Source organism: Gorilla gorilla, chromosome 9 (assembly GCF_029281585.2).
Source record: "Gorilla gorilla gorilla isolate KB3781 chromosome 9, NHGRI_mGorGor1-v2.1_pri, whole genome shotgun sequence".
Lineage (NCBI taxonomy): Eukaryota > Metazoa > Chordata > Mammalia > Primates > Hominidae > Gorilla > Gorilla gorilla.
Window position 1 is genome coordinate 100,241,158 of NC_073233.2, and position 12,929 is coordinate 100,254,086.

General features: G+C 41.3%; 1 protein-coding gene across 3 annotated transcripts in view; it reads left to right on the forward strand.

Annotated features, from left to right (window-relative positions):
• The window catches only part of FAT3 (FAT atypical cadherin 3), a 676,861-nt gene that overhangs the window by 101,741 nt on the left and 562,191 nt on the right, over window positions 1–12,929 (forward strand). Inside the window, exon 1 of one of the 3 annotated variants that reach the window (XM_055356051.2) lies at window positions 5,507–5,986. The exons of 1 other annotated variant lie outside the window; for it this stretch is intronic. In XM_055356051.2, the coding sequence (XP_055212026.2) occupies window positions 5,962–5,986 (25 nt within the window). In that variant the 5' untranslated portion in view covers window positions 5,507–5,961. Of the gene's footprint in view, window positions 1–5,506; window positions 5,987–12,929 lie in introns of those variants that run through there. One more of the 3 variants, XM_055356056.2, reaches the window with a different exon arrangement.

The following is a 12,929-nucleotide window of genomic DNA, read 5'->3' on the forward strand; positions in this document are numbered from 1 at the left end:
GTTTTTGTGCAAGCTGCCTTCTGAATTAAAGGAATTAAAAACCAAGGAAACAGTTGATCCTAATCCTTCTAACCCCCTTCCATGTGAATTGAACACACTTAATGTCTGTATTACTTATTGGATGCGGTAGACAAAGAAGGAAACATTTCAACCAGCCATCTAACTGTCCGAAAGCCCAGCCTTTCCTTTAGGACAACATCTCTTCCTTTCATTGCCTCCATCAGGATGGTTGTAGTTGATGGTGGATATAATAGATGTGACCTTATTTGACCATGGCTGGCTGTCCACCAAAGGGCATCCAAATAAATAAGCATGAAGCCTGTTGCTCCTAACCCACTCTGCTGGGACCAGGCGCAGCCCGCTAGTGTATTTTCCTTGTACAGTCTGGAGGAACCTAGCCTCTATCCCTGCTTCATCAGAAACTGGAGTCTTATTTTCTATTGGCTATTTACTCTCAAGACTTAGAAATAGGGACCTATATTGACTCACTTCTTATTTAGATTACTGAGTAAAAGTATAATAATTCTTTAATAATTCTGGGAACTGAAGCTTTCTGGAGTCAGCATTCACTGGCCCAGTGCAAAGTAACTGCTTTTTTATCCTACTATTGCACTTGAGAGGCAACTTGAAGTTTCCTTTCCTTTACTCAGTCACTTTTCAAGGGGAAATAGGAATAATCAGAATTTTAAGATATTCTGTATGCAGTATAGGTGCATTTTAAATAATATTTATTAAAAGACATGGAGTTACTTTTGCTTATCATGCAACTTATTACTGAATTTTTCTTTTTTGTCTGTGTTGAAAAGAAAAAGGTGGAAGAAAAAGACTTATGTAGGCTTCCTATTAAAAGGCACCTAGACTGAATAGAAGATTCTCTTTTATTTTTTTTTTCTACTTGCAAAGCCAAGAGTCAGAGCCATGGAATCAGAGAATTCAAGTTCTTTATAGTTCAAGCAGAATGAAGCAGGGAATGGACAGAAATAGGTCATATTGTGATTGCAAAACTAGGACAATGAGGAGTTTCTTGGAGGATTCAAGCTCTGATGGATTCTTACTTTGGGGCAGAGCATTTCAGAAAATTCAGAAGCCAAGAGATATAGTATATGGCAGCCTCTAAAATATTTTAAAAACGCTTACTAGTCTGCATATTCTTTTCTTGTAAAAAGAAGTTAAAAGATGCGTTTTCTTTAATCACTTGTCAAGACAGTGGCTTTCTCCAGGATTATAAGACAGTGGATTAAATGTATCTTTCCCATTGCTTCTGGCCCTTGAATGATTTTCAGACATCATTGACTCTACACATGTTTAAAACAGGGAGTCAGCAGCAGCAACCCTTTCAGTAGCTGAAAGCTCCGGGTCCCATCCACTGGGTCTGCAAGTAAGTAGCCATTTGGCAGTGACTCTGAGGAAGTCACTTAACCCAAGAGAGTTCTCACCAATAAAACAAGGGGGATAGTTTGCCTCTTTAACTTCTAAAATGAGTATGGTATTCTCACTTTGGAGTGCAGTTTCAAGGTAATCTTGGAATTCTTGAACTGTTGCTCTTGATCTAAACAGTTACAAAAAGATGGAGAGAGAAGAGGCAGAAATTTCCATGAGTCCCTGTGTCTACCTTTCTTTTTCTCTTTCCAACAAGAGGATAGGGTGGTGCCCATGGAGGCTATGATTTTCAGCCTTGCAGGCAGCTCTGGGAGTTGTTTGGGCCCCAGTTCCTGTCTTGTTCCTGCTGCTCATCCATTTAGGATTTGAGTATCTCTCTCATTCCTTTTTCTTCTCAGTTCTGCCTGGACATTAAGTGCTTTTGACTCCCATACCTTACCCACTCTTGCCCTCCTGCTTCCAAATGCAACTCCCTACCTCCTGTCAACTCCTGCACTCTGAACACGAAATCATACTTAGCTAGTTGCCAGATTATTTGATTAAAGCAGTAGAAGCTAGGGTGACAAACGATGCTATACTTCAGGGATATTTGCATTTTTAACATCTGGTCCTCCTGAAAGGGATCTCCAGTTGGTGAAATATACACAGGAGATAAGAATAACTGAAATGCTTTTGTTCTATATAAAGGGCTTCATATTGATCATTGAGTTTTCTGTAATCATCGTACAAGGTAAATGAACTAAGTAGTGATATCCTCTGGGTATTTTATTTTATAGCTGAACCTCAGGGATTAATCAGAAATTGTTCAGGGTTATCTGCCTAGAAAGTAACAGAGAAAGAACTTGCACTCAAGTCTTCCCATCTAATGCTCTGGCTTCTACTTCACTACTTCACAAGTGCCACCTTACGAGGAACATGACAGCTGTGTGTATAGGGGACATAATGACTTTAGAAGTTGACCACTAAGTTAGATGTAATTCAAATCCATGTGCCCTCAGGTTTGCAGCCATAAAACATCGATTACCACCTTTTTGGCTTTCCACATATTTTAAAAAGTGGATTCATTGAAGACAGAGGTGATGAATTGTGTGGCATAGAGAAGTGGGGATATTTTTTAACTGTGACTTCAGCTGTTGTCCACCTGAGGAGGGAGGTGGGGTGATGTGACAGTGGGGTAAAGCACTAGGCCACCATCGACTTTGAGGCTTTAAAAGACTGTTTAAATTACCAGATTATAAATAATTACTTAAAAACCTTCAAACAATGAAGAAGAATATGAAATAAAATACACTATCTTTCTCTTTCACTATTCTAATTCCTCTTCTTTTGAGTTATTTTTGAGTGTGTAATCATCCAGACTTTTTTTTTTTTCAATACCATACAAAAATTGGTGCTATAGTTTCAGCATGCCTCTTTGGCTAGGTATTACATGTGGGGGTGCTATGTTCCGCTCCAAACCTCATGTTGAAATTTGATCCTAATGTTGGAGGTGAGGCTTAATAGGAAACCTTTGGGTCATGGGGGTGGGTCCTTCTTGAAAAGATTAATGCCCTCCCTCGAGATGAGTGAGTGTTTGCTCTGTTTGTTTCTAGGAGAGCTGGCTGTTAAAAAGAGCCTGGCATCTCCCCTTTTGCTCTCTTGCTTCCTCTCCTGCCACGTGATCTCTGCACATGCTGACTCCCCTTCCCCTTCCATAGTAAGTAGAAGCAGCCTGAGGCCCTCACCTGATACAGATGCCAACACCATGCTTCTTGTACAGCCTGCAGAACACTGAGCCAAATAAACTTCTTTCCTTTATAAATTACCCAGCCTCAGGTAGGCTGTTAATTAAGTTTATATTCCGCTAGTCACGTGGAATATGTACATCTTTTTATAGAATTTTTTTTTTTCTCTTTGTGAAGACACACTACTGTGAAGGGGTAGTTCCTATCCTTGTCCCAAATTTTTTTAGCCTATTTGTGTTCCACTTAGTTTTTATTTAATAAGAGCTCTTTATTTGTTAGGGACTTTAGCTCTTTGTTATATATGTTGAAAAGGCTTTTTCCTAGTTTGTCTTTTAATTTTGTTTGCAGTATGTTTTTCTGCTCAGAGCTTTTTATTTTATATGTAGTCAAATTCGTTAGTTTTTTTTTCTTTATGGCTTCTATAAGGAAGACTTCTCCTCTGCCAGGATTATAGAAATATTATCAAATATTTTTCTTTCAGAAAGGTTTTTTGCTTTTGTTTTAGTGTATTCTTGATTTTTGTGTGACTCCAGGTAGACTTCTAATTTTGCTGTGAAGTTCCAATAGTTAACAATTAGTTTAGGAGAAAAATAAGATATAAAATTTAGTGGGAAAACCAAGTGAACTCCTAGTGATGTTTTTTTCCGATCTGGAGACCCATTCAGGGAGGAATTGGTGACCCAAACTATCTACCTGGCACAGGCATCCCCTGCAGCAATTTTCCCAAGCTCTTAGAAGCTGTAAACTAGAGCATGCTCCTGTTTTAAATTCATCAAGGTGTGTTTCAGGCCCAGTTCACCAGAGTGTGATGGTTCATGAGAGAGTGAGTCAGTCATTTAAACTGGTTCCTCAGTAGATGGTGCAAGAGAACAACCCTGATGAACAAGAAGATCCTTACAAGAAGCAGCATCCTGAGATGAAGAGGGTTTGTCAGAGTGCAGCAATGCCCCACATGCAGGCTGGATTTTGGAATTTATATTTAATTTAACTCACCAGTAAGCAGATTCACATGTTGGCAATGCAGAATGGGAAGCCAGCAGAAAGAATGGTAAATATATTCAAATAATATGAGTGTCAAACTGACTTAGGGAACACACATACATACTCAGCTTGGAGGATTGCTTGGAGAAGCAATGAGGTCAGGAAAAGATGCATGTAGAAGAAATTCATCCTAAGAAAGTCTTTCTTAGAAAACAAACAGATCTTAGATTCTTAGGTTAGGAGGATGGTTGTCTGCAAGGCAGCTGAAAAGAATCACTTGTGATCTTTTTCATCTATTTTGAGATGGGTGAAAATAACTTTATATCTATGAAAGGGAACAGAAAAGGATATCAGGATGTGAAGGATGTGGTCCTCCCGTGTCTGGAATTAGTGGGTTCTTCATCTCACTGACTTCAAGAATGAAGCTGCAGACCCTCGCAGTGAGTGTTACAGTTCTTAAAGGCGGTGTGTCCGGAGTTCCTTCTGATGTTTGGATGTGTTCTGAGTTTCTTCCTTCTGGTGGGTTCGTGGTCTTGCTGGCTTCAGGAGTGAAGCTGCAGACCTTTGCAGTGAGTGTTACAGCTCTTAAGGCGGTGCGTCTGGAGTTGTTCCTTCCTTCCAGTGGGTTCGTGGTCTCGCTGGCCTCAGGAGAGAAGCTGCGGACCTTCGCAGTGAGTGTTACAGGTCATAAAGGCAGTGTGGACCCAAAGAGTGAGCAGCAGCAAGATTTATTGCAAACAGCGAAAAAACAAAGCTTTCACAGTGTGGAACACGACCTGAGCTAATTGCCACTGCTGCCTGGGTCAGCCTGCTTTTATTCCCTTATCTGGCCCCACCCACATCCTGCTGATTGGTCCATTTTACAGGGAGCTGATTGGTCTGTTTTACAGAGAGCTGATTGGTCCGTTTTGACAGGGTGCTGATTGTGCATTAACAAACCTTGAGCTAGACACAGGGTGCTGATTGGTGCATTCACAAACCTTGAGCTAGACACAAGAGTGCTGACTGGTGCATTTACGATCCCTGAGCTAGACATAAAAGTTCTCCAAGTCCCCACCAGATTAGCTGGACACAGAGCACTGATTGGTGTGTTCACAAACCTAGAGCTAGACACAGAGTGCTGACTGGTAAAGGTTCTCGAAGTCTCCATTAGACTCAGAAGCCCAGCTGGCTTCCCCTAGTGGATCCTATACTGGGGCCACAGGCAGAGCTGCCCGCCAGTCCCATGCGGTGCGCCCAGGCTCCTCAGCCCTTGGGCGGTGGATGGGACCGGGCGCTGCGGAGCAGGGGGTTTGCCTCGTCTGGGAGGTTCCGGCTGCGCAGGAGCCCAGGGGGCAGAGGGGGCGGAGGGGGCGGAGGGGGCGGAGGGGGCGGAGGGGGCGGAGGGGGCGGAGGGAGCGGGGGTGGGGGGGGAGGAGGAGGGGGAGGCTCGGGCATGGCGGGCTGCAGGTCCCGAGCCATGCCCCGCGGGGAGGTAGCTGAGGCCCGGCGAGAATTCCAACGCAGCGCGGGCGGGCTGGCATTGCTGGGGGACCCGGCGCACCATCCTCAGCTGCTGGCCCGGGTGCTAAGCCCCTCACTGCCCCGGGCTGGCTGTGCCGGCCAGCCGCTCCTAGTGCGGGGCCCGCGGAGCCCACACCTACCCGGAACTCCGGCTGGCCCGCGAGCACGGCGCGCAGACCCGGTTCCCGCCCGCGCCTCTCCCTCCACACCTCCCCGCAAGCAGAGGGAGCTGGCTCCGGCCTCTGCCAGCCCAGAGAGGGGCCACCACAGCGCAGTGGCGGGCTGAAGGGCTCCTCCAGCATGGCCAGAGCGGACGCGGAGGTCGAGGCTGAGGAGGCACTGAAATCAAGCGAGGGCTGCAAGGGCTGCCAGCATGCTGTCACCTCTCACTCCCAAAGGTCAGAGGGGAGATTATTGAGGGAACCTTGGGCTTAGCCTAGTCCCTGAGCCAGGCTAGGCCTCTGTCAGGGGGGAACAGCCACACATAAATGCCTGACATGTCACAAAGGGTGTTCAAAAATTTTCTCAAAAGAAATTTCCCAAGATTAAATTTTCACTAAACCAATTATAACTTAAAATCTACTGAAGAGGAACAAACCTCTTCAGTATTAATGCTTGCCTTCTCTGTCTTGAAGTATAGCTGAAGTAATTTTGTTTGGTGTCTATAGTAATGCAGGCCACTGAACCAGAAACCTGTGCTGTGAGTCCTTGCTCTGGGACCATAAGAGCTGATTGATTTGCCCAAGTCTTAACCTCTTTGAGCTTCAGCTTCCCCATCTGTAAAAATGAGGAATAATGCCCACTTTAAGGAGTTGCAGTGAAGAAAAAGCTAGGTAGTACATTTTAGAATTACCTGAATAATTTGGAAAACCTTGTACAGATGGCAAAGATTTTAAAACATATTAGTGCTGTAAGTGATTGGGAACCTTTTTTTTTGGATTTCTTTCTGATATAGGTCAAGTTTTTCTGAGAGGAGTAAAATTTTTAACTTGACTCATCGTGCCCTGAAGCATCTGGCATTGTAAATACATTTTAAAGAAATATGACATTGGAAGAGAAATTTGAATTGCATTTTTCATATGGTAAAGGGTGGTGTGGTGAGTTAAGTTTTCTAAGGCAAACATCACATTGTCACTGTTTATCCCGTGTCCAGCTAACAAGGTGCTGTGCACAGAGAAAACACTAAGCGGAGACTTGCTGATCACAGAGAACTGAACTGTTCTCCAAATTTAACTGCAATACGTAGAGTTGGGGTATAAATGTCTCTGTTAGAATCTCATAGTGCTTCTGTGTTTCTTCGGCACCTGCTCAAATTAAAATACTGGAATTCCAGATTGGATATCAAAAAGTCTCTCCATTCCTCATTTTGGGTAGAGGAAGGGCAGGATAGAGACAGGCATTTGTGCTTTTAGACTTGTGCCTTAAGTCCACATTGTCACCTACCTGCCACAAAGGCCTGTGACTTCTGAATTTTTTCCAGCACTCACATTTCCAAAAGCTGAGCCTTGGAGAACTCAGTGGTAAGGAGATCTCAGCAGGCAGTTCCTGAGGAGGCGCTAGTCGTTCTCCTTTCTGCATTCATACATCCATAAAAGTTGTTAAAACCTCAAGCCTGCTGAGTCCTGAGGGTTCAAGGAGTTGCTGAAAGAAAACTGCCCCTGTTAGCTAACTTGTTTTAACCTCAGCTTCTGAAAGTTGGGGGCCAACCTAAATTCTTCCTGCTACACTTCTGTTGCTGGGCGCCTATCTTTCTTTGTTTCTTGTCTGAGACAGTAAACAGAGGGTAATGGTTGCACAAGCACCAGCTCTTTTGTGATAGCCTGGGAGCTTCATGCAAGGAGTTCTGAACAGGTTGCAAAAGAGAAGCTGTTGCTGAATGCCAAAAAAAAAAAAAACCCAAAACCGAAAACAAACAAAAAAGCAACAAAAAAACCCTCTCTCCAGTTCTAGCTTGTTAGCTTTTTCCAAGCCTTTGGGAGTTTGCCTTACCAATCAATGAGTCAGAAACCTTGACAGTTTCTGCAGTAAGAAACTGTCGGGGAGGAATGAAGTTTGCACACTGGGTGATACCAGAGGAAGATTTGACCTGTACTTAGTACACTTCAGCTTTATTTGAATGTTTTTCACAGTCATTAGAAATTAGGCAAGTTTTTAAAGCCAAACATTAAAATGACTTTACATTTTTAAAGTGAAGGTTGCAACACTTAGCATGAGAAGAAAGCTAACAGACAAACCCAAAAACAGTTGAAATGTAGTGGAAAGAGAACTGAAGCAAAAACATTCTCTTCCTAGAGACCGTTTAAGACCTTCAGATACACTAAACATTGAAAGATGATAATGTGCCCATCTATGTAAGTCAAAACAAAATGAGACCTTTTTGAAGTATTACAAAACTCCATGTATGTTGAAACTAAAATAGTGTGTTTCTAGATTTTATGATTGCAGAATTTGGCATTAATCCATGGAAGCTGCCCTATCCCCCTCTCTGCTTTATTCATGTCCTAACAGTTTGTCTGCCTGTTGGAGAATCTAGCAGAGCTATCTGTTGCCCTCTGTCTTTTAACTCTGAGCAAGACATTTTCATTGTCTTGTCCTTGGCTTCCTCAGCGGTACAATGAAAGATAGTTTATACGTTAAATTTCAGGATGCTTTCAGGAACATGATTTTATAAATAGCTCTGTGAGGTTGGGGAGAAGGAGCAAAGTCAGAGAGTTTAAGTGTTTTGCCCAGGGTCCCAAGATAAACAGAAGTACAACTCAGGTCTTCATGTTCTGAGTGTAGTTCCTTCAGCTGTATTGAGTGGGTTTTGAGTTTTTAATAAACTCTAAGGGCATTGTGTTGGGTGATGGACAAAAATATGCAAATAAATGGAGTACTTTATTGCTTCATTATTATTTATTTGAGTAAATATTCATTTGAATGTTGCTATTATGCCTACAAAATGTGTAATTGTTTTATTTTTTAGAATAGTAGCACTTTGGAAGGAAAGACTTTAAATATCTGATAAACACAACAAATATTGAATAATGTGAAGTATTTTAATGAGTTCACATTGACTTTAGTTTGCAAATTATGGTAATGGAGTAAAGGAAGGGATTTCTTGTTAGGGAAATTGACAGGAGTAAAGGGTGTGTGTGTGTGTGTGTGTGTGTGTGTGAGAGAGAGACAGAGAAACATTTACAGCTTTTCAGATGTTATTTAATGCTATACACAGTTGTTTAAATGTTAAGAAAATAAAACCTGTAATGAAATACTTTATCATGTCAGATAAAATATATAATTAGGAGGGCTGTTTGAGATAAATTTCAGCCTATCTTTAAGATGTGGTAGATCAAGAGTAATTTAACATGATTTAGCGCTGCTATTGCACAGTTAAGTATTGTCTGTGGTTGAATAGATAATGAAATGCAGTGCATATAAGGTATGTTTTATTTCTTCTTTTTTTTTTTTTCTAAATGAGAGTTTATGAAAACCTCTCTGAGGTATTAAAAGTCCTTTTCTGATCTGAATAAATATTTTCTCTTCAGGCAGGTCATATATTATAGTTTGTTTAACAAAATAAAGGCTTGTGGCAGAAGCACATGAAATGCAGATAATGGTAAAATAACACTAAACATAGCCCCTCAGGGCAGGTGTGGAGTGTTATTTTAGCAGTAAACCCCTTCTTATTAAAGTGTCTGTCATGGGTGTTTTGGAAGCAGCTGACCTTCTTTCTTACAAAGTGGCTATAAAACCACATCCTGACTTCTTTTCCTTTATCAGGGACTTAGATACTCCAGAACTGAGGTACTAACCTTCTTGTCTTTGGCTTTGTGAATGTCCTAACACAATGTAGTCTAAAGTAAATGAAAAACTGAATTGGAACTCAGATTTTCTTGTTTTTTAAATGGAATTTTCTGGCCTATATTCTTGAGACCCACTCATTTAGAAAATTTGTTGACTAAAAATAGTTTTGGCGTATAATCATGGGGATTTGTAAGTGGAAAAATAATACATTAAACAATAATACATATATAAAGTACTAAAGCTGGGATAAATTAACTTGACTAACGGGCCATGATGTTTTCTTAAGATAGCCTTTTTCAGTTTAGGGTTCCTTATGAAATCATTCTGCTTCTTATCTATCTACTCCCCTCAATTATATCTCACACATGTTAGCTACAAGAGCCATCATTTTCCTGAAGCAGCTCTTCCATCATGGTGCTAACCTGATCATTAAAGGAAAAAGCAGGTAGGGAGGGGGCTCCTGAAGTGCCCAAGTTTAAAGTTCGTGGTCTTCATTTTGACATTTAGGGCTTGTGCTTTGTTCACTCTGTGTATGAGCTTCCTCCAGTTGAACTAAACTGGGTCACTGATTCTTTCTCAGACAGTTCTTGCACTTCCCCACATCTGTGTTTTTACTTCCTCTGCTCCATCTGGATTTCGGGCCAAAAAGATTCCAGTTAATCATTAGAATTGTTTCTGTCTTCTGTGATCCACCTCAGATGAGAGCATAATAACATGGTGGGTAAGAGCCTAGGCATTGGAATTAAATACACTTAAGTTGGAATTATAGCTCTACCACATGTGAATAAGAACATAAGCCAAATACCTTAATTAACCAAGCTTGTCTAACCTGCCTTATTTTGTTGTTGTTGTTCTGTTTTGTTTTGTTTTAGGCTTTTAGCAGCTTGAAGACATGGTTTTTGGTTTCTGTCTCTAGTGATAAGCAGAAGAGAGGGTTGAGGAAGGGGCTTTACTGGCCCAACCAGAAACAGAAACTAAAAACCCATGACTGTATTCTCTCCCTTGGGCACCCTTAAAACTCAGTTTTACCATCCATAAAATGGAGATAATGATACCCACCGAGTTTATTGTGAGAATAAAATAAAATAATGTATTTAAGGCATACATGATCACAATATCTGGCAATTGGTAGGCACTTAGTAAGATACTATTTATTGCCTTCTCTTCCATAGAGTTCCTCCATTTTCTTGCTCCTACACAGCAATTAGTCCCTGCTCTGTGTCCTTACAGCCCTTTGTTTCCTTGCTTTATAGTATTTGCTATGTGATGTTAGTATTTTCCCTCCCTTAAGTTCCTTGAAGTTGATCTCTGCTAGGTATTTCATAAATGTTGGCTGAATTAAATTGAGTTGCAGAACCAGTGTACTTAACAACAGTGGGGTTTAAGTGATCTCAGCGTTAAAAAAGTAGAAATTTTAGATAATTGATGGCTCCAAGGTCATGCCAAGAACCCAAGCACCATATTTTTATGTATAAAAACTGGACAGCAAGCTGAAAATCAGCAGAATAGAAGGCCAGATACTTGTAAGTCCTACCCAAATGACTGGGGAGGAATGAAGAGGTCAAATAGCTGTCTTAGGTCATTCAACTGCTTTGCAATTCCACATGTGGAATCATGTTAATGGTATTTGGGCTTCAGCACCATTGGTCTGATCCTTTGTAAAGTTACAAATATTTATTATAATAGTGATTCCTGTGTGTTTCAGATTCTCCTTAAGTCATATTAGTAATTTAATTCTCTAACTTACCCTGGAATCATTGAAATTCTAGTATAAGAGAGTCAAGGATTCAAGTAAAGCAGCAGCTGGCCCTGGGACCTGGGACCAAGAGGGAGGTTTAGTAAGTCATCAGTGTCTGTCCAGCTGTCTCTCTGCACCTTGCCTTCTTCTCTTCTCTATACAAGTGTGTTTTCTCTCAGAATCCCCTTATTTGGTGGAGAATTTGAAGCTGCAAGTCCTGTAACATAATCAGAATTCTCCAGATTCTAGCCTTGATCAAAAACTAGAAAAACCGTGGAAGTTTTTTATAAGCTCTAATTATGTTAAAATTATCATTCTCTCTACTTCTGCCTCATAAATATACATCTTACCTTAAAAGTATTTTTTTTTTCGCCATGAAAACAGTAGCAAGGCATTTTTGAAGGAAGGGCGGGATGTTTGGTACTCTCCTCAGTTATATCTCATACACAGGAGCTACAAAGCATTTATACTCTTCCTAAAACATCTCTTTAATCAAGGCCCTTCTTTGATTCCCCCTCCCCCCCAACAAAAGCTAAAAGGGAGAAAAACTTTTGCATTTTCTCCTCAGTTTAAATAGATTACAGTTAGTGAGAAAATTGAGGGTGAAAATTGAATTGGTAAGCAATGTAGTTGACCAGTATTCAAATATTTACATTTTGCCATGTCTTCTCCTTTAAAGTGAGATCATGAAGAAGGGAGACTAATGACTTAAAGGGGGAGGCTGGGTGTGGTGGCTCACCCTGTAATCCCAGCACTTTGAGAGGCCGAGGCAGGTGGATTGCTTGAGCCCAGGAGTTTGAGATCAGCCTGGGCAACATGGAAAAACCCTGTGTCTACTAAAAATACGAAAATTAGCCAGGTGTGGTGGCATGCACCTGTGGTCCCAGCTACTCAGGAGGTGGAGGTGGGAGGACCCCTTGAGCCTGGGAGCCAAGGCTGCAGCCATCCATGATTGCACCACTGCACTCCAGCCTGGATGAAAGACTGAGACCCTGTCTCAATAAAAAGGGAGAATAACATCATTCCATTTGGTAGATCTTTAAAAGTAAGAGTAACGCATTTTTAATTTTAACAAAATTAAAATTTAATGAAATTATGCCTTATGACTTGACAGGTTCCACTTTTATCAGGATCCATTTTATACCTTCTACAAAAGAGACTGATCTATTGCCTAGGGTTTTTTTTTCTTTCTTTCTTTTTAATTTTAATCATCTATAGTGGGATTCCAGAAAATACTGTCAACAAAGAAGTGATTCTGCCCATGAGTTAGGAGGGCACACCCCACTTGCAAATAATGCCATTCATTCATGTCTAGCTTATCATTCTTTCCCTGGTAGAATGTGGAAACACTACCTGGAGGAGAAAAGATAGCTGCCTCAATTATGGAAGATGCCAGTTGAAACAGCCCCAGGCCAGCATATGTGAAACCTGTTCAGAGTTTCTCTCTTCTATGGGTGAAGAGCTGACTCAGATAAGAATTGGCCACAATTAAATTAGGCTTACGTGAGGGAATGTCAGGCTGGAGGGACTGCCCTGCGTGTTCACCATTGATTATACCTGTGGAAATTCTTATCCAGAAGGGACTGGTGTCACCAGGATCTTGATGAGCTCTGCATATATTACAAAGGAGAAATGCTTACTACATTAAAAGTCTGATGATGTCGCCACAATGTTTGATGATGCCGCAGCAGGAACATTAGACATGAAACCATCTCTGTCCTCTGCTGACTTTGAGTATCTTTGGGAGTTACCTGTAGTCCATTTGTCCCCATCTTATGTGTTAGATCTGTCTTCTGTTGGTCTACATGAGAAACCTA